Genomic DNA, 22,111 nt, shown 5'->3' with positions numbered 1-22,111 from the left:
ACAGAACGAGGCGTTGCGTATTGGGGTAAACTGGACAAAACTCATTTAAGATATTAGCTGTTAATGGGCTGACAAAAGATCACTGCAAACGACTTAACGGCCTGTTTGCAGCACATCGATGCTTGACAAATGGTAAGAAGGGAGCAAATAATTCGGGCGTGGACCTGGTGGAGATGCAGAAGCAGAAAGGTTAACTCAGCTCTGGGGAATATGTAATAGGCTCCTATAAGTCACAAAGTGCAGCCTTCGTTTTAGAGTTTGCAATTGAAAACCACACGGAATTGAATCAGTAGTCTATACATTTGCAATTAATAAAACATATGCCATGCATTTATGAATGACAAGATGAGGTTTAATACTTAGGCATTTAATACGTAGGCAAATAAGCCTATTTTAATGTGTTGCTTTGTCTTAAAGTCACGACAATGCAAATGTCTGTCCAAAAATAATACAAAACCCGAGCCTCACTCCGTAGTCTCCTCTGCAAACACGTTTTCCGGTTCAGGGCCTGATCAAAGCGACCCTCCCCCTGCCACCTCCACTGTTCACACCTTCAAACTTAATCTAAATTAAGGTCGAGGTGCGAAAACTTAGAAACCGCCCCCCTGCAGCGACATTTACACCTCTAGAGGTGCGCAAATTCAGTCACCACCCAGACACATCTGTGGACAAGAAGTTCATCATCCAGAATTGATTTCTTTCTTTCTTTCTTTTTTTTCTTTCTTTCACCAACACAATATCAATAAATCAATGCAAAATGTATGTAATCAATGAAAAATGTCCTTATTTAAAAAATTATATTATGTTATTTGTTATAATTACGTATTAGTAAGCAAGACTTTGCCTAGTAGGCTAGTTAATATGCAGTACTGTTATGCATTATATTTTATATTTGAACACACTTTTTTCCAGTATATGTGCTACATGCAAGTATATTACCCTAAAAAGTAGTAAGAAGTACCACAAAAGTCTTATACAAATACACAAATGTAAGGTTAAGTAATTTACATTTGTAGCTGCTTAAGGGCTTCTTCAGGCTACACCAAAAATGTCAAACTGGAGAAACACAAGATTTCCTGTCTGACTGTATTAATCTTTTTTTCTGGTCATTTCACAAAAGATCTTTCTCAGTAGTAGGCTTTTTAGGACAGTGGACAGTGTAAAAAGTGACACTTGGAGTGGAGATCACAGGAAAGACAAAGGAGACATTTACGATACATTGAATATTCAGGGATGGATGAATATTCAATGAGTTGCTGGCTTTTCTTATTAATTTACTGTTGGAGCAGAGGGTACAAAGGCAGAACAGTGTCTGTAACTCCACAGTGGCTGACAGGCTTCACAGAATCAGCATGAGACTCTTGACCAAATTGTCCAGCTACTAAATGATGTTTGTACAGCTTTTACAGATAGATTACTATCAAATGTGTACATATTTGGTCATATGCATAGAAAAAAAAAAAACACAGGTATGTACTGTCTTGCATGAAAGATAAAAATGCTTACAAGCCCACAGCCATGACTATGCAAGTTATTTGTGCCTATGTTATTTTAAAACTCTAGCATCCAAAAAAGCTGAAGTTATAAAACCCATTTGTCAAGTCCCCAACAAGGCCTATATAAGGAGTGAGTGGATTACTCATTTCACACCTCACAAATGCCTACGATGTGCTAAGAGATCTTGGAGAGGGAGCACACACAAATAGTCTACAATTGCAGAGTAAGAACTAATATCTTGATAACAGCCTTGGGTGGGTGGTTAGTGGGATCTTTTGTGTGAATGGTGACTTCTGTGAAAAAGCTGCTGGACAAACAGAATTTAAAAACAAGTCCATTGTCAAAAGAGATATTTATTAAAAAGTTTAAACCCAGGCAAATCATATGAGGTAGGGTACCAACATGCGTGACATAAATACAAAGTTGAAAACATCCTAAACAAGAAATAATTTACAAATGCTAAAAAAAAAAAAAAAAAAAAGCACAATGGACAATTTTACAGTCCTATTTGACAAAAAAATATTTACATGCACACACTTTAATTGAAAGGCTTTTACCAGGCCAATACACTTCCAAATGCAGAGCTTACAGGTCACCGACCTCTGCAAACAGGTTTAATCTCTCCCCATTTATTAAATACATTTTAGTTCATTGTAGTTCCACCATGAGTTTACATCGAGCTTCCCAAAACTTTCAAAATTGTCATCTCAGCAATCTTCCACTGTGGGGCCTACATCTTAACACAACGCATTAAATCCTTTACTGTAGTTTAAACCATGTCATTACTCTTGCAGCCATCTACCAGGGCCTCCACACTGACTTGGAGTAAGTCAGTGAGGGCAACACAACTTGGCTGTCTGCCTCCTCTGAAGAAGAAGAAACATGACTTTGCGCTGAGTCCGTCTCGTCAAGGTCAGAATAAAGGTCATCGGTGGAAGAGGTGGAAAGGGCAGGAGACACCAGGCTCGTGAACATGCTCTCAAACGGGGACCAAGTGCTATTACTACCGGGGTAATTCGCCACGGTTTCCGGCAGCATCATTTGGAGTCGGTCCTCGTCGGTCAGGGGCATGCTCTCAAGGAGGTGATTCAAAAGCTCCGCGGCCACTGTCGGGTCTATTCCCGGGCAGTTGGAGACAAAAGTATGCACGTCATGCATGCACTGGATGTATCCAGCGGCAAACTGCTCACTGGCCTCCCAGTTAACGGCTTCCACCTCTGCAGGGAGAGAAGAGCAAACAGCCGTTAGCTTTGGAGTCTGTAAAACCCAACGGTTTTCACCCTCCTCTCTCCTCTGATTGGCTGAATCTCGGTCAAAGAAGCACACACGCACCTGTGTCTTCAGTGCACTTGATTACGATATTAATCCGCCAACTGCTATAAATTAATTAGTGGGCTGGTTTTAAATAACTACTTAGCTCGGCGGAAGAACTATTTGTAAGCGACATGCCACCTTTAACTGCCAGTTAAAAGCTTTTTTTGGCGAAAGTGAAACATTTAAAACTTTTGTTTAATGGAGTTACTCCACAGTAAACATAAATATGTGACGTTTACCTTGAACCCGTTTTTGCAGGATGCTCCCCACTCGCTTCACTGTCATCTCCAGCACTTCAGCGTTCTCCATCTTTGATTGTAACGTTAACTGCAGCGGGTGACAATATAGAGTAAGCAACACCACACGGGCACCAGAAGCTCGCTAGGTTACCACATACCCATTTATTTCATTATAATAACACTACACAAAGTAGGAGACCAAAAATGAATGCAAACGGTCTTACATCGGCGTCCGAGATGAGAACCTTGAGTTCTTGTAAACTTTCATTGATGCGAGCCCGTCTTTTCTTCTCGACCAGAGGTTTCCTCATCTGCTAAAAGAGTAAGGACAGTGGAGGTGGTCACGTTTAAGCCAAGATAAAACGGAAATGTTGACCTGAAGTGCTCAAACAGGCCTTTACCCTTCTGTCAGATTTGATCCCATTGTAGCTATCATCTCTGTCCGATCCGTTGGTGTTGTTACGGATGGGGGCCATGTTGTGGAAGGTCAACCCAGGCGCTGCCAAAAGCCCACTGGAGTGGAGGCTGGTGGGTAATGCAAAGAGCCGTTACTCCCCGTCAACGGGACAGATGGCCCAGGGATCCCGGCGGCCAACAAAGATTTGCAGGGAGAACAGGCTCCTAATGCTGCTGCAAGGCAGCATGTGCGAGTTATATATGCCAGTTAATTTACATGTGAATAGGTAAACTGGCTGGAAGAGCGAGACACATCGGGGACGCGCCATGCTCGCGCCCGCAAAAGTGGTCGCGTGACCTTTTGTTCCAACTTCTGTCTAAACTGTGGTCCTACAATAAAAAATAAAAAACCAACACAAATATGAACTACAACTGCTCTAATATTGGCAGGAGCTTCTGAAGCTACAGCTGTAACCGATGAAGTTCTGTTGAATCAGGGGATATAATAAAACGTGTATTCTGGAAGACAGCAAACACGATAAAATACTGCCTTGCAAAAGAAATAACACCCAATGGGGATAATAATTGCACTTTCCCATTAATGTTACATTTTACGATTACAATACAACTGCTTTATAAAATGTGCTCACTACCATATATCCACCAAATCTCACATTGCGTCTTTAGTCAGCTAGGCCGATTTCCTGCTTGCATGAGTCATTGGTTCATCTGAGGACTATGTGTGTGTTCCAGTGCCTTTAGCAGGAATAACTAGTGTAAGATCCTATGAGCCATTTGTCAGGTACATCATGTGTAAGGAAATATGTAATAACCCTGTAGCCTCTAGAAATTAACAGCTTTAAATAGATGTTCTGTAGTGGCGTAATAGTCAAAAAGGTTCATTGACATGTTTTTATTGTATACTCAGGTAAAATGCAAAGAAAGAGCTGGTTTGTGCATTTGTATTGTTGTAACATCAACTCAAAACTGAACGCACGCACATTGACATGTGGCTTATGTCAGTAATGAAGCATATTGACACAATGTCATGACTATTCGCACATGGTGATGAGAGTTGTGTGTGCACATTTGCATGTGTTGTGTAATCAGCATATTTGCAGGAGACATGCACATGTAGTTTGGTTTAAAGTGATTTAAACGTTACTGCGTACGATATGGGATTGAGGGCATGTAGGTGGCCATAAGCCCCTATTTGGTTTGAACATTTCAGTATTTCTTCTGACCATTTAACAATAACATGGATTCTTAAATCTGTAAATTATCTACTGCACTAAAAACCCCACTGTGTACCCACAGGTAGTGACCTATCCGTTAAGGCCCACTCACATACAATTTTATAATATTCTGTAAGTTTTACATCAAAAACCTATAATTCAGTGTGGCATACAATATTGTATGCATTACATATCTTGATCTAATCATAGGTAATTAAACATTGATATTTATTTTAATTATTTTCATCAGAATGGATCTGAGACTCCCTACATTTCCGGATGATAGTGGTGAGAAAACGGTTGGGAAAAGGAGATGCAGCTTTAAATAAAATACGGAAAGCACTACCATATCTGGCACTAGGTTTCACAACAAGGGCACAATGTATTTTAACGTCAAATAACTGCACATATAAATATAATTATATATATAATATGATATAATTCCCAGTATTCAACAGCTTTAAACGTTCCACTATGTGTATCAGTACACCAAAGAGCTCATACTCTATTTAATTTGTATTAAATTAGAGGTTTAGCCGAAGTAGTACTCTTATTTTGACAGCGGCGAGGCGGCTTTTCCTTCAGACCCACACAGCGCTTGTTCGTCAGAGAAGACGCTCTTCTGAGGTCACTGAGCCCCGGGGGCGACACCGGTCCACCGGTATAAAATCTTCCCGGCTCAGTGGATGAGACCAGCGCATTGACTCAGAAACGAGACAAAGCAAATATACACTGGACAAACAAACATGGTGAAGATCACTTTCCAGACAGTTCCGGCGCAGAAGCGTGAAAAAGAGAGCGATGGAGACAAGATTACTATACCTCAGGCTCACGTGAGTTCGCACACTTGCTCTTTCTTTGTTTCATGTTGTGGCATTTGTCGTAACTAGTGTATACTTTATCATTAATTATACTATACTTTAATGTATAGGTTATAGCTAACAAAGTAACGTTGAGTGCATGAGTTTATTCTTATTTGTTAGATTAGATTGTTCTGTTCATTCATAATCCAGTCATTTGATTTGATAGGATTTATCTTTATTAAATTTAATAACCCAAAAGCAATAACAAGAAGGTGTATAGAAATCCAAGCCAGCATATGCCTAAAATAATAATTATTATATTACGAATAGATTCTCAGTAAACAGAAAATGTTTTAATAATAATTGAACAAGGCAATAGACCAGTAGACCCACCACTGCACAGCATCCCGGCCTGGGGATGTTGACATTACGTCACCTTTGTTTGGCCAAAGTGAAGACACACTCAGATGATGGTCCCCTGTGTGTGTGTGCCTTCAGCAGAATGTGACAGACGTACTCCTGAGTGTCTTACAAACTATTAATATACAAAAGTTTGCATACTTAGGCGGTGGGTCTGAAAATGGCTTCAGTTTTGTCTTTATCATTGAAGTGTGGAAAGTGTGGATGCATTCTCTCCAGGAGATTTAAGAGATGATGCGACAAGAGGTGTTATACCACGTGCATTCTGTCGGTGGCTCGTGAGTGGCTGCGAGCCCGTTTAGAGATTGGTGATTCAGAAAGATCCTGTGTACGTATAGATCGGCAGGCAGTTTAGCTTTTTATCTTTTGGGGATTTTTAAAAAGCACTATTCAGAATTCTAATTTCTCTATAGTTTACGATATTCCTGTATCATTTGAATGACATGCAAAGGAAAATTGAGGTTAAGTTGACTTAATAGGGCTTGGTGTTTCAGAGAGGACCTGAGCATCCTGTTGTGTTTCAGTGATAACTGATGGGACTACTCCAGGTCCTTTTCAGACTTCACCTCTCAAACATAAGAGTTAGACAGTGTTGCAACACTTTGAAGAATGAAATCTAACTGATAGAGAAGCTCGTTTTGCATAGGACAATACCTCGATTGTTGAAACAAGTCTTGAATTAGCCGGACTATGTTATCCCTGAGATAAATTTGTACAATGATTTAAAACTGAATTAAATTGTTAGGAAGCCAGGGTTGTCATCAAAAGTCAGGAGTTAGACACGATTAGACCATCACCATCGCCCTCACCCTAATGTACACGTTAAATATCGCTTGACGCATTTATCAGTGCTGTACCATCATTCTTGCGTATTCTTACGTCACCCGAATTAAAACTCATGATCTCGAAAGCTGGGTGAATTGTAATTGGCTGCAATAGTAGGCTGGGCATCAGAGCCAATGTGTGTAGATCTATTAATATGTCTGCCTCTGCTGAGGGACTCCTGCTCCACGCAATTGTTCTCATTTTGACTCCCACTGAGGACTTTGGTGAACGAATTGCAAATATGGAGCATGGAAGTAGGCCTCTAAGAATAGACCCAGACGGCCACGTGCCAGTATCTTCGTCAGAGCCTGGCACAATCTGTTCTCCCTGCTTCTACTCTCCATGGCAACAGTAGTAGGGAGAGGCAGCATGTTGACTGAGAGACTGTGGGTGGGCATCTGGCATGCATCATTCCAGTCCGTCCCATGTCTACCAGATATCTTTTCCTCGTTAATGACTTGGGAACCGCGTTTTGTCAGAATTCGCTCTGTTTCAATTATACTTCAATTTATACTTTGAACAGGAAAACAAGGCTGTGTGAGAGAACATAACGTTCATCGATATTCTAACACAGAGCTAACTAATAAGATGTGTTACCAATTAAAGTAACTTTAGAGATAGATGTTAAATTACATCAATTACATCTTTACATCACATGTGACAACAAAACATCTAAGAACTACTTCTCTTAACTGTTTCCATTATACAAAATGAAAAATCCTGTGTGGCCCTGCTTTTATTTTACAAATATTTTGTATCGAAATCTTGTTTAAAAAAACCCCCAAAAAAACCGACTTAACCTGGATTTTTTTGTATGAGATTTTGTTCAGTTCATACGACAACATCCTGGATTATTAGCAGACTTTTAATTGTTGAAGCCTGACCTGATTTTTAATAAAACTTTTAATTTTATTACAGGAGCAGCTGGTTCTTCCTGTCAGGACCAAAAAGCCTTTTCCAACTGGCCTGTGCTGCCTCACTTTTGGCCTGGTGGTCTTCATGTCAGGACTGGTGCTGGCCTCAATCTATATTTATCGCTATTACTTTATACCTCAGGTCAGTTCCTTGTGTTTCTTAATTTTGCAATGCTACAGAACATTGACAACTGTTATTATCCAAAGTCACTTGCTAACTCAGCTCTGTTTGCGTCCTATTAGCAGATTCCAGAAGACAGCTTGTTCCACTGCAGGGTCGTCTTCGAGGACTCTGTGTATGCTCCTGTCAGAGGGCGGCAAGAACTCGAAGAGAATGTTGGCATCTACCTTGCCGACAACTACGAACAGATCAACGTACCTGTGCCACACTTTGGTGGCAGTGACCCTGCTGATATTGTCCATGACTTTCAAAGGGTAGGCTAAGTAATCTGGATGTTCAATATTTTACCTTCATTACATAATAAGGTTCAGGTTTTAACCTTTTTATCTTCTCCAGGGCCTCACAGCTTATCATGATATTGCACTGGACAAATGCTACATCACCGAGCTGAACACAACCTTGGTAATGCCTCCACGAAGCCTGTGGGAGCTGCTCATCAATGTCAAGGTGAGCCCCCGATGTACTCGCTTCTTTTGCCGTTCACATCGCTGTTGAAGCATTGTTAGAGATAAATAGCTGTGTGTTCCCATCATCCTCTCTGCTGTGGTCCTTCCACAGTCAGATCAAGCGAGTCATTCCTGTGTGTTTTCTTGCCACAGAGAGGGACGTACCTTCCTCAGACCTACATTATCCAGGAAGAAATGGTGGTGACAGGGAGGGTGAGGAACATGAGGCAGCTGGGTCCATTCATTCACAGGCTCTGCTATGGCAAAGAAACCTATCGTCTCAGGCGCCGCAGCCAGCACAGACGTGAGTACCTTCCTCATTTTTCTTCTCTCACCTACTCAATATGCAATATGAAACACTAAATAATGGATGATAAGTGCTGGGTCACTTCTGCTAATCTATCGCCATCATTCACGCCAACTCTTGCAAGAGGTTGAGTCGTGTGACTTTTGCTAGGTTATTACGGTCTCTATGTAGAAAGGGAGAAAGAAGGAAATTATTCCCTCAGTGAGTCAGAGGCAATCCAGTGCTTAGTTTTAGTGTGTAGGAGCAAACTAAGAGTGAGTGACCATGCAGAAAACAACTAGAACCAAATAGGGGCTTCCTATTAAAAATTTCAGACAGTGTGTCTGCACTGTAAAATCCTCCTAACAGCCTGGCAGCCTTTTATCATGTCAATATGTGTGGGCACAGCCTGGGAACTTCCTGCTATGTGAGTCACTTGCAGTGCTGTGGACACATCCACACACTGTGGAGGTGGTAGTGATGCACATGAGTGATATCTGTTTCATTGCTGCCTTTGATTGGCATGGGAGCGTTAGAAATGATGCAACAAACTTCCCCCTGAGTGCATATATGGACGTGATTTGAGGGAATCACTACTGCTGATTCAAAATGGACGATGTAGACAAGCTAGTAGAAATCGTGTGAACACTGCGAAGCTTTGCTCCACTTTCAGTACTGAACAGATTTTCTAAATGTGTTTTCTTTCTCTTCCAGGTATCGAGAGGCGCGAGACAAAAAAGTGCCACAACATTCGTCACTTCGAGAACACTTTTGTGGTTGAGACTGTCATTTGCGACAGGGTCTAAATCTGATGTGGAAATCACAGCCATCCAACACCGAAGCCAATTTCAAACCATACCTCTGAATTCTTTAGGCTTATAACTGCACTTTAAGAACAAGCGTTTGTCAGTTCAGTTTTATTTTATACTTTGTCTCAAGTTGTAAATGCCGTGCGAGTGTTTTTGTTCTACGTTACTGTCTTTTTGTGTGTATATTTTGGATCATGTTAATGTGTTTAGATATATCTGTAGTTTGTCATGTGCAAGAAGATGTTGTTGTGTGTCAATTTGTGACATTTTCATCAGTGGACTCAATTTGATTTAATTATAGACTTGTCCCTATTGTTTTTTTTAGTAACCAAGTGCACTATGTGTGATGGTAAAGATACTTGGAAACTGCTTACACTGTGCACTTTTGTTAATATTTGTTTCTTGGTTTGGTATTTAGTTTGAATGTCTAATAATGGCAAAACATACCTCATGCAGTTTAGATGTTTCTTTGCTGGTTTATCATTAATGAATGGTGTAAATAACTTTGATTGTTCCTAAGCAATATTTACTGTAAATTGATTTTCTTCGGATTTATTGTTACATGCACAGATTTGTATCTGAAACATTTTTTGTTTTGTTTTGTGAAAGATCATTTCTTTATGGTTTGTATCTTTACTTTTCTTTGGTATCACACTTTTCCTACTCCTTGGATATTAATGGCTTTAGACTGTAATTAGTAGCAGTGTTTTAGAGGGTCAGAAGGAACCAAAGTCAGCGACACTTATTGTTAAGGATATATGAAATATTTATAGTCTAGATCACTTACTGTAGATGATATCAAAGGCGAAAACCCATTTTGTCTTACTCTTCCTCCTTTTGGATTTGCCTGTTGTCTTTAGCTCTTGTCAGTCTTTCTCAATTACAACCATGAGCAAGTCGGTCTCTTTTGAGAGACACCTGTGATATGTGCTCATATTTCATTGTCTTGGAGACCATATTTTGCTGTACAGTCAATTTTTCTTGTAATATCTTGCTGCTTTAAAAATAAATTATAAAACTTTTTTCTTGTCTTTTGAATGTTAATCAGTAAAGTAGCATATGATAAATCTGTAAATTATGGATTAAAATAAATAATGATTATGCCAGTAATACCGCAACATAGTCATTAAAAGGTGAAACAGTTTATTTTTTTTCTTATAATTTCTCCACCACTGTACAGAACAAATGTAACTGGAACAAACAAAACACTTCCATTCTGTCCACTCGGGGACATGCTACACATATTTTAATATCTTAATCTGGGTTTATGTACATTTATTAATGAATAAAGAGGTTCACTTTCACTGTGGTGAATTTTATCACACAATACAATCACACTCTGTTGTGATTGTATTTCACGTTACACTTTAAGAGAAAGATTTAGTTTTAAAGTTGATGTGTAAAATGTTGAGCAGTTATTATTTCTATAACGGTCTCAAAAGGCCATTAGTCGTGTCATAATGAACAGTCAGACAGAAATATAGATTCATCAAATAAAAATACAAACATCAACAATGTGTATGCTTTCTGTTTTCTGCTAATAGGTTTACACTAAATAAGGTTCATTTTATATTTCTACATTAAAAGTATGTAAAGTTAAGTGAATACAAACAGAAGAACAGACTAAAAGGACAGCTGCAAAACGGCATCTCGGGAAGCCCTATTGCTTCACAAAAACAAATTCACTCAAATAAAAAGGAATAATAACAGAAATAAAATAACAAAACAAAATTTAATGCAAACTATCAACACTGAAACTTAAATAAAAAGAGGCAAGTACAAAATTGAACGTTAAAGACAGAAGTAATCCAAATAAACCAAAACATGACACTTTCATATTGTGGCTTTTGAAGACAGATTTTCACAAAATTTTGTTAAATTTGAAAATCTGCATTAATGTATTGACTCCTTCCCCTGTTACCAGAGGTAACTGTAATCTCAATGTATCTGAAGAATAAAGTAACGTAGGAACAATTTAAATTAAAGTTTCTGTTAATGTAGCTGTCAACAAACTTAAGAGACTTATGCGTCATAAATTATGCCCTTAGTCATATTTATGTTATATTTACAGTTACACATTATTCAGTTGTATCATTACTTAAATGGCCAGTAAGTAATATTTCTTAAACAGGTCACAATGTGCTGAAGATAAGTTCAGATATAAAACTAATTATTAAGTATTTGTTTTGAATAATTTTGTTTTGCATTTTAGGGTCACAACAGGATCTTTCTTGCTCATTAGTTAAATACCAGATTAATTTAAATTTAAATTTTGTATATGAGAGGTAAACCTATAATTATTAGATTACCATGATACTAACACCTTCTATTAAACCAAATTAATACCTTTATAGGAAATATATTGAAATATATTTTACTTTGATTCTAGAGAGTAAACGAAAAGGCTCTGTCATGTCTTGCTACTTTAAAACGTGGCATAGCCCACATCACTTTCTCATCTTTGTCAGTGTGCAGGCCCTGATGACCAGACAACGCTGTCTCACTGACTCGTCTCTGAAATCAGTCTAGAAACAAGTCACACTTTTTGTTGTTGGAAAAATTGTTTTTTGCAGCCTACATTTCGAGTATGAGTAACCTTTGAGGTTACAGAGGTGCCAACCAGTTTCCTGTCCCCGAACCAAATGATTTACAAGTGCTCAACTGATCTTTTTAGACATGTAAATGTTTTAGCCTTACTCTTTCAGCTTTGATCTTAATTGCGATTGCGCTTTGATCTTCTTCATCGCCACCAATTCCTCATAATGCATGCTACACTTGGCTTTCAGCAACACAAAGCAATCCTGGCTCTTGTTCATTACCCTCCTAAAGTCCAAACAGCCGTATGTTATATTCACTGAGAAGAAATAATGTTTACTCAGACCTCTGAAGTGCTGAAGGTGGCTCTTCTTTGGCTGATCATTGACATCCTGAAGCTATTTCTAGTGCTCCTCACCTCATGGGCAATGAAGTAGTAGCACAGAGCATCCAGACAGCAGGTGATGTTTGACAGACACATAGCAATCTGTATGAAAAGGCTGATCCGAGTCTTGTTGCCGCAATCCAGAATCAGTCCTTGGTGCACCTGGAATTAAGTGAAGGGTTACAATTTGAGGACAGATACACATCGGACGTTGCTGCCTTCATATGTGAGAATAATGTTCTTTACAATCACACGATAACATCAAATGCAAAAAACAGTGTGAACTCTGCTGTTGTCAGCCTTGAAGATATTTCCGCTATAATTGCTCATTGATTATATTTACTTAGTTAATGCAGTAATTGTTTTGTTACAAGATGAGATTACTAACATAAATTAAAAAACATACCCATCATTAAAGTATTACAGCCATAATTACTATTGAGTTATCTGTTTTAAAAAAACCTGTTGTCACTTTCAATTCTGCTGAGCAATACGCAGTAAACAAGTCAGGTCACAGACTGACCTATTTTTCCTAAATGTACACTTTGTCTAGAGTTATGGCCGAAATATATTCATTTGATAATTAAAATATATACAATTATTACTTTGTTTACTTATGCCAAAGAAAAATTTTCATATTGAATTGCTTAAGAACGTGCTTACAAGTGATCAAATTATACGTGGTGTGGTTTGTTCATTTTCTCGTCGAACCAGGCAAAAATATTTACCAATAAAATACCTCAGAATATCTGACACTGCTTGATACATTTTATGCATACGCATATATTATTTATTTCGGTATTAAAGACTTTGTTTATTGAGCCAACATGGATTAGAAGTCCTTCGTGATCTGATGAGACATGAGACAACTTCTATAATTCCAGTGGCGATAAAGCCAATCAGACCAAAAGCTACTAAATGGAACGTGAGGTGAGATTGTCATTATAAACTTTATTTGTTTTTTAGTTGAACCTGTTTTAGTGTTGTTCTTTTTGAGTTTACTTAAAAATGAATTTGCACTCTCTCTCACCAGGAACTGCAGGAGAATGGCCAGGTGACTTGGGGTGAAGGGTACCAGAAAGGCACTCAAGCTGCTGTAGATGATTTTCACACATGCACGGCTCTGGGCGCTGTGCTGGCCAGACTGCTGAAGCGCCCAGATAGTATGTGCTGAGCAGTAAATCACCACCAATGCAGGTACCAGGAACCCAAACACCAGGAGAGAGCTGATCAGCACAGGGTTCCAGCCTTTCTTTGAAAACCTGTGGAAGCAGTGAAAGTCTGTGTGCCCTCCCTCCCTAAAGCGATAGATAGTTGAAGAGAACGCTACCAGCACAAATATCCAAACTCCCACACAGGTGCACAGAGCCACTATGGGTGAACGTAGCTGCTTGGCTTTGAAGGGATGACAGATTGCCACCCATCGGTCCACAGCTATACACATGATGATGTAGATGCTGCCATATATCCCAACAAAATACAGACTTTCTAAAACTGAACAGAGAGGTTGGAGCCCAGCAGGCCAGAGGTGATTCGTAGCATGCATTTTGAAGGGAAGAGGGAAGAGGAGGAGCAGGTCCATCAGGGCCAAGCTGGTCATGTATATTGTGGATTCAGTCCATTTTCGCAGAAATATACAGAAAACCAGCAGCGCTGCAACATTAAGAACCAGACCGAGGAGGAATATGGGTATGTAGATGGCAGGCTCCAAATATCTCATTAGGTAGTCCACCTCTTCAAATGAGCAGTTGCTTGTCATGGTCTCACTGTGGGAAAATAGTTTGGTTTGATGTAATTTTAACAGTTCAGTCAAAGCTTTAGGTTGTGAAAATGGCTGTGAAATGAATCTTTGTTTCCTGTCTATTCTCTCTGTTCCCACAGAGAGACATATGTAACATTCACTCCTGTACTAAGCCACTTAAAAAGTCTCAGTTGTGTGGGCACATGTGGTGTGAACTAATTTTTTGTTCTTACTTTGTGATGTCAAGGCCTAAAACAACAACAATGCTATACCCTCCAGCTAAGGCTCAATGTGCATCTAAATAACAAGAAATATCTCGCACACTTTGGCATAAATTATGTGTACGTTTGATGTAATTGGAAATTGCCCTCGACTTCCTATTGAAGCAGACTTGTTTTTGCTGTATATAGCATGTTTCAGTGTAACTAGTTTGGCCTTTTTCTATAATTTTAATTAAACACTAATAGATATTTTAGCAAAAGAAGTAGACGCCTTACCTCACGTATGTCTCTTAAGCTGATCGTTCAGTGTGTCTGCCAGACTGTCTGTGCCAGACACTTCTGCTTTCTTTACCTTTGTTGTTTCATCACCACTTCCTGAGTCATGCCACATACAATGCATGTGTTCAGATGTATTATAGCTGTTTAAAATCAAAGTAGATTGAAGGTGAACTGGCCCAGGAAGCTTTACCTGTGTATTACTTGTTATTGTTAAAGTATATATCTGTGCGCTCTCGCTGCAGACTGCTGAAACAGCACATTTCACTTGTAGAGTTAAACAAATGAAGAGTAATACTCAGTGACATTTTTAAGTGCTGCGTGATAGATCACTGCTTAGACAAAATAGTTCAATCAATTAATGTTACAACGTAACGACACACAGCTTTCCTCAGACACATCCTTCTAAATGCAGGGAAAACAAGACCATTAAGGTAATTGAAGACATCTTCTGCTGTGTTGAAATTCCATAGCTCAAACCAATGGCATAACTCCATAATTAAAACAATTGCTAACATGCTGTTTATTAGGTACACTGTTTGAATTTTAATTTAGCACGCTAACATTTGCTCATTAGCACCAAACACAAAGTAAAACGGAGGATGGGAAGGGTATTGGTTTATGAATCAAACTGTTGGAGCACTAAAATAGAGGCGTAATAAAGGCACTAAGTCAAATTATCATCCCATTAGTGTCTGTGCTGATGTCAAGGTAAAATGCAAAAACAGTGGACTCTCACGAGTAAATCTTTTGCGTATTAATGTGAATAAACGCCATATAAGTACACACCATTAACCATTTTACTATTTAGTAAGCAACACAAGTTTAATTGGTGGCACTATACAATATCTGCGTCACCACAAATAGAATGTTGAAAATTCATGGACCATGTGCCATATAGTCTTGTATATATTGACTTCTATGCATATGTGTCAAAGACTAGTTTGTTTATAGGTACTTACCACCACCTTATCAAAGTATAAATCTAGCAGTGATTACTAATAAAGCCTGGTCTACCAATATTGTGATTTCCACACTGGTTCTTGTATTAGTAATGGTGTTAATCTGAGTGTGTCTGTGGAAATCTCCCTTCCTGTCAAAATGACTGCAAGCAAAACCATTTAAACAGTTAATTCTTTTAAGTGTGTAGAGAGCTTGAGTGGCAGATTTGGACACTGATTGTGTGTAATGGTTTCCTGGTTTCAGGTGCTGATATGACTTAGTATTCAAAGTATGAGAATTGTTTTTTGCCCCACTACACTTAAAATATAATGCTTGTATGGACCCTCATTAGTCAGCATTCATATATTTAAAAAAATAACAGGAAGGTTTAATGTACAGTAAGGTTAAATGTTACGTTCATTTTTGGGAAAAGCAAAGCTTTTTTCTGCCAATGCACAGAAAGCTGATATCCACACTGCCATCTACTGTTGTGAATGTAGGAAGACTCGTGCTGGCTAACGATAACCACACAACTCTTCCTACTTAGGTCTGCTTTCGTGAAGGGGTTTTTTTTTTTTTTTTTTTTTTAACATGTACCGAACCCTTAAAATGTATTAAGTGATGCGAATTTTAACATTACAAATATGACAAACAGCATGAACAATGCTGGTGCTTGCAGGTGTTTTGTGTTTGGATTATTGTGGATCTGTTTGTTTTGTTTGAGTGACATTGCGATATCTTTTCCGTACGGTACTAGTTACTGAGGCTTAGTAGCACAAACAAACAAAATAAATAAATAAAAGGAAATAATAATTGAAAAAGTCACTGTATTGACTCACTGGTTGTGTTAAATCAACAGACACAGAAATCATAGACACTTGACATCTTATTTATTGAATTATTTCTTCAACTTAAAAATCAAACTAAAAAGAAATAAAAATATTGGGCAGTGATATTACTATAGCAAGATCCAGATGCACAGAAAGAAACCAAAATAATTTGACTAGATTAAATTTCCCCTTGCAAATACAAAAAAAAAAAAAAAAAAAAAAAAAACACTCACAAAACACACTCACTTGAGTGCAAATGCATATTCGTTCAGGCTCTAGTTTCATATTTACGTGTGCCAGTAACAAACCCAACTTGCCTGTTTACATTCATCGAATAAGCCTTTTAGAATCTGCAAATCTTTGTAAATGGAGCAACACAAAATTTAACCAAAGAAATATTTTGGGAAATTAATTTGGCACAAGGCAAAATAATTGAGAAATATGAAAGTTCAGGTGTAGGCACATATATCTCTTAAATCTCTCTTATGGAAAGGAAAACATCACACACACACACACACACACACACACACAAACACTCTTCACTTCAAACACTCAAGACAAGTAAACATCAGAAATTAAAAAAAAGAAACTGAACAAAATAAAACATGAATGTGTTATGATTTCCACTGGAGGAACCAGCCAGTTTCTAACATTATATCAACATGATGAACAACAGTTAAGGAGCTTACAGGAGTTAGAGGACCTGGCACAATCTTCATCATCTAGAGCAAAGCAAAAGGCACAGTCCATCTTCAAAACAAGGAGAGTTAGGGGTTAAAAGATTCAACAAAAGTTAAAAGAAAAACGTTGACACACACACAAACACACACACGCAAACACACACACACAACCGTGTGCATTCACTCTAGGAGGCGGTGAACTTCCTGAGTGTGATGACGATGAGGGCAAGGAGGACAGATGCCCCTAGGAAGACGGCTATAACAATGGCTGTGATGGCCCCCGGCCCCAAGACCCCTGCAAACACAAACACACACACAAAAACACAATATTATTTCCAATAACTTAGAGTACAAACACGATTAACGGTTGTGTTTGCTAAATGGTAAAGACGTGTCAGCTTTACCCTCCTCTTTTTCTGTATCCGGGGGGTGTGTGCTATGCTCGTAGTCATAGGTGAAAGGTGGCTCTGTTGCATCCTGGAAAGGGCTTTTGGTGGTGATCTCGCTGGGTGGTTCTCCAGACATGGTGTCTTGGTGATCCCTGTCTGTTGAGGCAGACTTTGCGACTGTCTCTGCAGAATAACAAACATTTACATGTCATGCTTTTTTTAACATGGCTAACAAGGAACCATGTCAAAATCCATAGCGACAACGGCTGCCTGCTGTGCAGTATCGCCTTACTGTTTGTTTCCTCAAGGCTGTAATTTCACTGATGACGCATTGCTAATGACTCCGTTTGATTTTGCACTGGATAGTGGGGCGTTGGGGATGCGGAGCAGTACACATGCCCCCTCTGTGATGTCTGTAAAAGCCTCTTTCTTGTCTCACTGGGTTAACCGCTCAGGTCTGTGCATAAGGACGTCTTTGTGGTAGATGAACATTTCACTCTCGACGTGTTTCTCGTGATCACAACACTTAAACCAATCTTCTTTACTTTCTCAAAAGTCCTTCGGTCAGTGTTAGTTTGAATACAGGGTGATGCTCGGTTTCCATTTGAACCTGGACTCTTTCCTTTTCTGCCAGTCAATTCTCTCTTCTCTTTCCTTCTTTCAAATTATCCTCTGACGTTTCTCCCATCTGAGCATGAAGTCACCCTGAGAATTTCGCACCTCTACAGCAGCCAGAGAAACAAGAACGTGTCTTCCTGGGCCACATTTTCCGTGTCCTCTAGCACAACTCTGGCCTCTGAACACTGCTCACTTGAGGAGTGCATAGGGTCCAAACTAGTGGTAAGTGACCCGCTCTACAGATTTCTGTTTCAAATCCAAGCAAATGGGGAAATTTCATCTTCATCTCCCACGGTAAACAAACTCTTCACTAACAAGCCCACCTATTCACTGCCTCATACCAACAAAACCGTAATCCAAACATATTTACACTCCGTGTATTTAATGCTTCATATTTACTTTACAGCCTACTATGCCCCCAGTAGCTCAATAAACTCCTTCACCCTCAGATCTGTTCTCTGCCTTTATCTCTGCTCATTAACTAAACCTGAAATTTCTCGTTGCTAATAAGGCAGAAAACATGACATATACAAACCAGTGCAAATGGCACAATATCAGGTATTATCGACAGCTTGTTCACTAAAGGACCATCTAATATGTGATACACACTTCTGATGTGTTTTGATGCTGCTGTGTTTTCGTGTTGTGTGCGGCGGCTTCCTGTCCTGCAGCTGGCTGAAGGGCTGGAGACAGAGGCCTCTGGCCAGCTCAGCCATCAATGAAGCCTTCAGCCAAGGGCACAAAAGGCAGCTTGTGCGGTCACGCAGGGCGTTGGGTTGCAACCAGCAACAACCGGCCAGGCCCAAACTAGGCAGCGGCTGGGCACTGGATGTCAAATAAACTTGTTTGTTCAATAGTCCCATGAGTAAAAGGTTGTGCCTGCTGGACAGACACATTTAATAAGAAGGTAAAAAAAATTACAACATGATGTTTTCCGTAGCGTTTTGCTTTCACAAGCTTGTGATTTTTGTTTAATGGAATGAACATAACTGAAGCCTAAAATTCTTATCCACTGTGTCTGGTTCTATTATTCTACGGCAAACCACTGGCACCACCTAGTATGTTCTAAGTTATTAATAAACTGAATGTTATTGAACAATAATAATTAACAGTATATTAAGAAAAATTATTACTACTTTCACAGCTAAACACCTAACTAGTTATCCATTCATTTTCATAGGTCACCTAATATTTATTTTTTATTAATATCTGTTTATTACTTTTAAATAACTAGTTCAACTCATTTGCTAGAGTAAGTTTTCGAGCACATTTAGTTGTTACATGATTTTAATATGTTGAAACAGAACCAACATTTAAATTACTTTAACACTATTTATCATTAATGTTAATTTCTGAAAAAGTTACGCTACCATATCCTAAAAGCTGACACACCAATTTGTAACCCTGTTTTGTTTTATATTTTCCTTCACTGGAATATGTAAATATTTCTTGTATTTGTTGATTTGAGCTGTCCATGTTGGAAATGTGGTTGTGAATCACTGCTTTAGCTCAAACAATTTAAACAACTAATTACAGATGTCAATTAAGTCCCCTCTTCTCTGACACCACCTAGTTCCAGACTCAACCCAGCTCAGCAGACTGTAGGTCAGGCACTAAAAACAGACGGGCGGCCACTTGTTTCTTCCTCCTGGGTCAATATTTCGCATCATCCCGAGACACAAAAAAGCATGTAGGCAATGTGTGAGCAAGGAAGCCCAAACATGACATTAGTGGTGTCTGTGTTCTCACTTTACCCCATTAACTTCCTCTTTTAGTGGCTGCACTTTCTGTGGTACATCTGACGAATGGCCAGTGAGTTTTTCATTTTGTTGCCTTTAGGAAGTCTCGATTGTCATGCAGATCAGGTCAAGTTTGGTAATTCTCAGCTGCTGTTTCTTAATTTTCAAATCTGAAACATCACAGTTTCCCCATGGTGAGTCAGCTAACAGGGCTGCATGTCACGCGTTAAGTCACTGGGTTGGGTTGTGGGCAAGCCTGGTGCCACTATTTGAAAACATCTACTGTGTATGGCAACCACAGCACTCACAACAGATAGGATCATTCAGCGCAGTACAATCACAGAGAGCAACGTGTTCCTCTCGTCTTCGCTAGCATCCATCCAGATATTTAAACATTTAATTTCAAAAAGTTTTTCCCTGTTATGAGTCAACAAAATGAGGTTTTCTCTCTACAATCCAAATCAAGAAGCGGCTTGCTTTCGAAAGGTGTGGGCAAGATTAAGCTCCTGGCTGCTGGTTTCTGGTTCATAGTAGATTTTGTTCCCCATTTACAAGGTGACAGTTCACAGCTATGTTCTTTTTTTCACAAGGCAGAGAAAACACTCAACAGGTTCCCTCGCACTGCCCTCCTGACCTCTACTGTGACCTCTAGGCCTAAAAGCTGCTCTAGATTTTTGCAAGTTGATTTGAGAGATGTAAAAAAAGAAACCGTGAGAAATACGAGTGCCTGTAATAATCTGCATAGTTTTAAAGAGCTCATATGAGAAAGCGGCTGATGCTACAGCTTAAAATTTTCACACATGAAGACAATCTGTGCCTGCTTCTACCTCAAAAATCTCGCACATTGACATTTCACCAATAATACACAGAATTACACAGCTCTCGGTGGAGAGGACTGACTTTTCAGTTTCACACCAAAATCCGGCATAAAGAAAGAAACTGAGTCATCCTGTTTATCTAAGAACAGCTATCACATCTCTGAGCTTTAACAACTGTATCATTTACATCAGTCAGCAGACTGAGTGTGAAGGTGTGTGTGGAAAGACGGCAAAAAAACAACAGGTACGTAAACACCTTTGATTTGATGCCTACATAAGACTTAACTTGACAAGGTGCTTATCTCCACAGAACTATAGTCTTTAGAGTATTAATAATTGTTCCCATTTAAATATTTTATGCAGATGACGACATAAGGCTAGAAATTATTTTAGTCATGAGCAGTCAATTTTTTGCCACACTTCACCTGATAGCATGCAGTCAAAACTTTCAGTGTCATGAGTCACAGCTAAATTAATTTTATAAATCAGCCTGTGGTTTCAATATTGCCATAATTAGCTGTATCACAAGGACTGCAGGCTGCAGATATCAAACGCAAGTATCAGCCAGACTCAACAAGTGTTTTACCCGTGTGGGCTAGGGCCACCGAGAGCCCTAGGAGCACCAGGACGAGGCCTCTGCAGATGCTGCTGGGAAGCATGGCGGCTGTGAAGGATGAGTGGGCACAAAACTCCTGGAGCAGCGACTTCAGATGAGTAACTGAACCCTGGCAGAGGAGCAGGAGAAAAAGCGGGAGCACAGGATGGAGGAAGGCTGAGGGGTGAGGGAAGGGGTGGGACGAGGTGTGCACAGGAATGTCTGGACAGTGTGGACTTTGTGATCATTGCAGGGTCCACCCACTCCAAACTCCTCTGGCTATATAGCCTGGTGTGAGGGGTAAACATTTGGTTGTTGCTGACCTTGGTCAGGTCACATCACAAAGGTCTCTACTGGACATTTTACACCTTGTAGGAAAAATCTAGCAGCAAACTTATTTTCCAAATCTTAACATAGCAGTGGAGACAAACAGCTCACAGTAAACATGCATTACAGACTTGTTTGCAATAAAATTGTAAAATATCAAAGGTTTAATCACTCAGACAGAAAGTTCTGTTAGAAATGTCACTGTAGAGGAATAAGCCAAAGGGGCACTAAAGATTAGAAAATAATAACATTAGCGAGTGGTGTCACAAATTGACACGAGCTTTGTAGAAGCATAAAGCAGCACAAAAACTGTTTGTCACCAGGACAAACTATATTTTCTTACTCTGGCACCTGCAGCTAAAGTTCAGACAGGGTTTTAGCTTCAGTGTGCCAAATATCTAGATGTGTGCTTTTTAGTAGAAGTTAATGTTGGGTTTCATTTCCTTTTTTGAAATTCAAAAACAATGACTAATTTAATGGCACATGCTCTAGAACCACAACACATTGTTCCAGTTAAAAATTTGTTGTACAGTTGTGACACAGGTGTGGGAAAAGTGTTCGGTACAAACGGCCAATACACAAACAGAAAAAAGAGGAAATACCATCAGCATAATTTATGCTGCAGATTACAGGAAAGAGCCACGTGATGC

The 22,111-nt window shown here is 39.3% G+C and overlaps 4 protein-coding genes across 5 annotated transcripts; 1 reads left to right on the top strand and 3 right to left on the bottom strand.

The window, feature by feature from the left end:
* Nucleotides 1-1,843: 1,843 nt before the first annotated feature.
* On the bottom strand, nt 1,844-3,792 carry hes6 (hes family bHLH transcription factor 6). 2 transcript variants are annotated; one of them, XM_067475671.1, is made up of 4 exons: nt 3,452-3,541; nt 3,275-3,361; nt 3,051-3,138; nt 1,844-2,714 (listed from the first exon to the last, which is right to left on the bottom strand). In XM_067475671.1, the coding sequence occupies exons 1-4, from the start codon at nt 3,524-3,526 to the stop codon at nt 2,296-2,298; spliced, it is 669 nt and encodes a 222-aa protein (XP_067331772.1). In that variant the 5' UTR covers nt 3,527-3,541; the 3' UTR covers nt 1,844-2,295. The 2 variants fall into 2 exon arrangements, with proteins under 2 accessions (XP_067331772.1, XP_067331771.1); XM_067475670.1 differs by having other exon boundaries at nt 1,845-2,714; nt 3,275-3,364; nt 3,452-3,792.
* A 1,511-nt stretch (nt 3,793-5,303) lies between these two features.
* On the top strand, nt 5,304-10,387 carry itm2cb (integral membrane protein 2Cb). The gene is made up of 6 exons (XM_067474034.1): nt 5,304-5,514; nt 7,648-7,785; nt 7,887-8,078; nt 8,161-8,271; nt 8,424-8,574; nt 9,271-10,387. The coding sequence occupies exons 1-6, from the start codon at nt 5,428-5,430 to the stop codon at nt 9,360-9,362; spliced, it is 771 nt and encodes a 256-aa protein (XP_067330135.1). The 5' UTR covers nt 5,304-5,427; the 3' UTR covers nt 9,363-10,387.
* A 357-nt stretch (nt 10,388-10,744) lies between these two features.
* On the bottom strand, nt 10,745-14,652 carry LOC137098142 (G-protein coupled receptor 55). Its single transcript, XM_067474033.1, has 3 exons — nt 14,524-14,652; nt 13,316-14,051; nt 10,745-12,447 (listed from the first exon to the last, which is right to left on the bottom strand). The coding sequence occupies exons 2-3, from the start codon at nt 14,042-14,044 to the stop codon at nt 12,241-12,243; spliced, it is 936 nt and encodes a 311-aa protein (XP_067330134.1). The 5' UTR covers nt 14,045-14,051; nt 14,524-14,652; the 3' UTR covers nt 10,745-12,240.
* Nucleotides 14,653-16,338: 1,686 nt separating this feature from the next.
* snorc (secondary ossification center associated regulator of chondrocyte maturation) lies at nt 16,339-21,321 on the bottom strand. Its single transcript, XM_067474035.1, has 3 exons — nt 21,126-21,321; nt 17,380-17,547; nt 16,339-17,270 (listed from the first exon to the last, which is right to left on the bottom strand). Exons 1-3 carry the CDS (start codon nt 21,196-21,198, stop codon nt 17,161-17,163), a joined length of 351 nt encoding a protein of 116 aa, XP_067330136.1. The 5' UTR covers nt 21,199-21,321; the 3' UTR covers nt 16,339-17,160.
* Nucleotides 21,322-22,111: the final 790 nt, after the last annotated feature.

This window comes from Channa argus, chromosome 14, assembly GCF_033026475.1.
Source record: "Channa argus isolate prfri chromosome 14, Channa argus male v1.0, whole genome shotgun sequence".
Taxonomy (NCBI): domain Eukaryota; kingdom Metazoa; phylum Chordata; class Actinopteri; order Anabantiformes; family Channidae; genus Channa; species Channa argus.
This window is presented reverse-complemented; position numbering and strand designations above follow the sequence as displayed.

Bases quoted from the DNA above. Each gene is read 5' to 3' on its own strand.
- itm2cb (XM_067474034.1), top strand. From the start codon at position 5,428: ATGGTGAAGATCACTTTCCAGACAGTTCCGGCGCAGAAGCGTGAAAAA. The intron at 5,515-7,647 runs GTGAGTTCGCAC...ATTTTATTACAG, and splicing joins TTACTATACCTCAGGCTCAC to GAGCAGCTGGTTCTTCCTGT. The intron at 8,079-8,160 runs GTAGGCTAAGTA...TATCTTCTCCAG, and splicing joins TTGTCCATGACTTTCAAAGG to GGCCTCACAGCTTATCATGA.
- LOC137098142 (XM_067474033.1), bottom strand. From the start codon at position 14,044: ATGACAAGCAACTGCTCATTTGAAGAGGTGGACTACCTAATGAGATAT. The intron at 12,448-13,315 runs GTGAGAGAGAGT...ACTTAATTCCAG, and splicing joins CCATTCTCCTGCAGTTCCTG to GTGCACCAAGGACTGATTCT.
- snorc (XM_067474035.1), bottom strand. From the start codon at position 21,198: ATGCTTCCCAGCAGCATCTGCAGAGGCCTCGTCCTGGTGCTCCTAGGG. The intron at 17,548-21,125 runs GTAAAACACTTG...GTTATTCTGCAG, and splicing joins GGTGGCCCTAGCCCACACGG to AGACAGTCGCAAAGTCTGCC. The intron at 17,271-17,379 runs GTAAAGCTGACA...TTGTGTTTGCAG, and splicing joins GGATACAGAAAAAGAGGAGG to GGGTCTTGGGGCCGGGGGCC.
- hes6 (XM_067475670.1), bottom strand. From the start codon at position 3,526: ATGGCCCCCATCCGTAACAACACCAACGGATCGGACAGAGATGATAGC. The intron at 3,365-3,451 runs GTAAAGGCCTGT...TTACTCTTTTAG, and splicing joins GGATCAAATCTGACAGAAGG to CAGATGAGGAAACCTCTGGT. The intron at 2,715-3,050 runs GTAAACGTCACA...CTCTCCCTGCAG, and splicing joins CCTGCAAAAACGGGTTCAAG to AGGTGGAAGCCGTTAACTGG.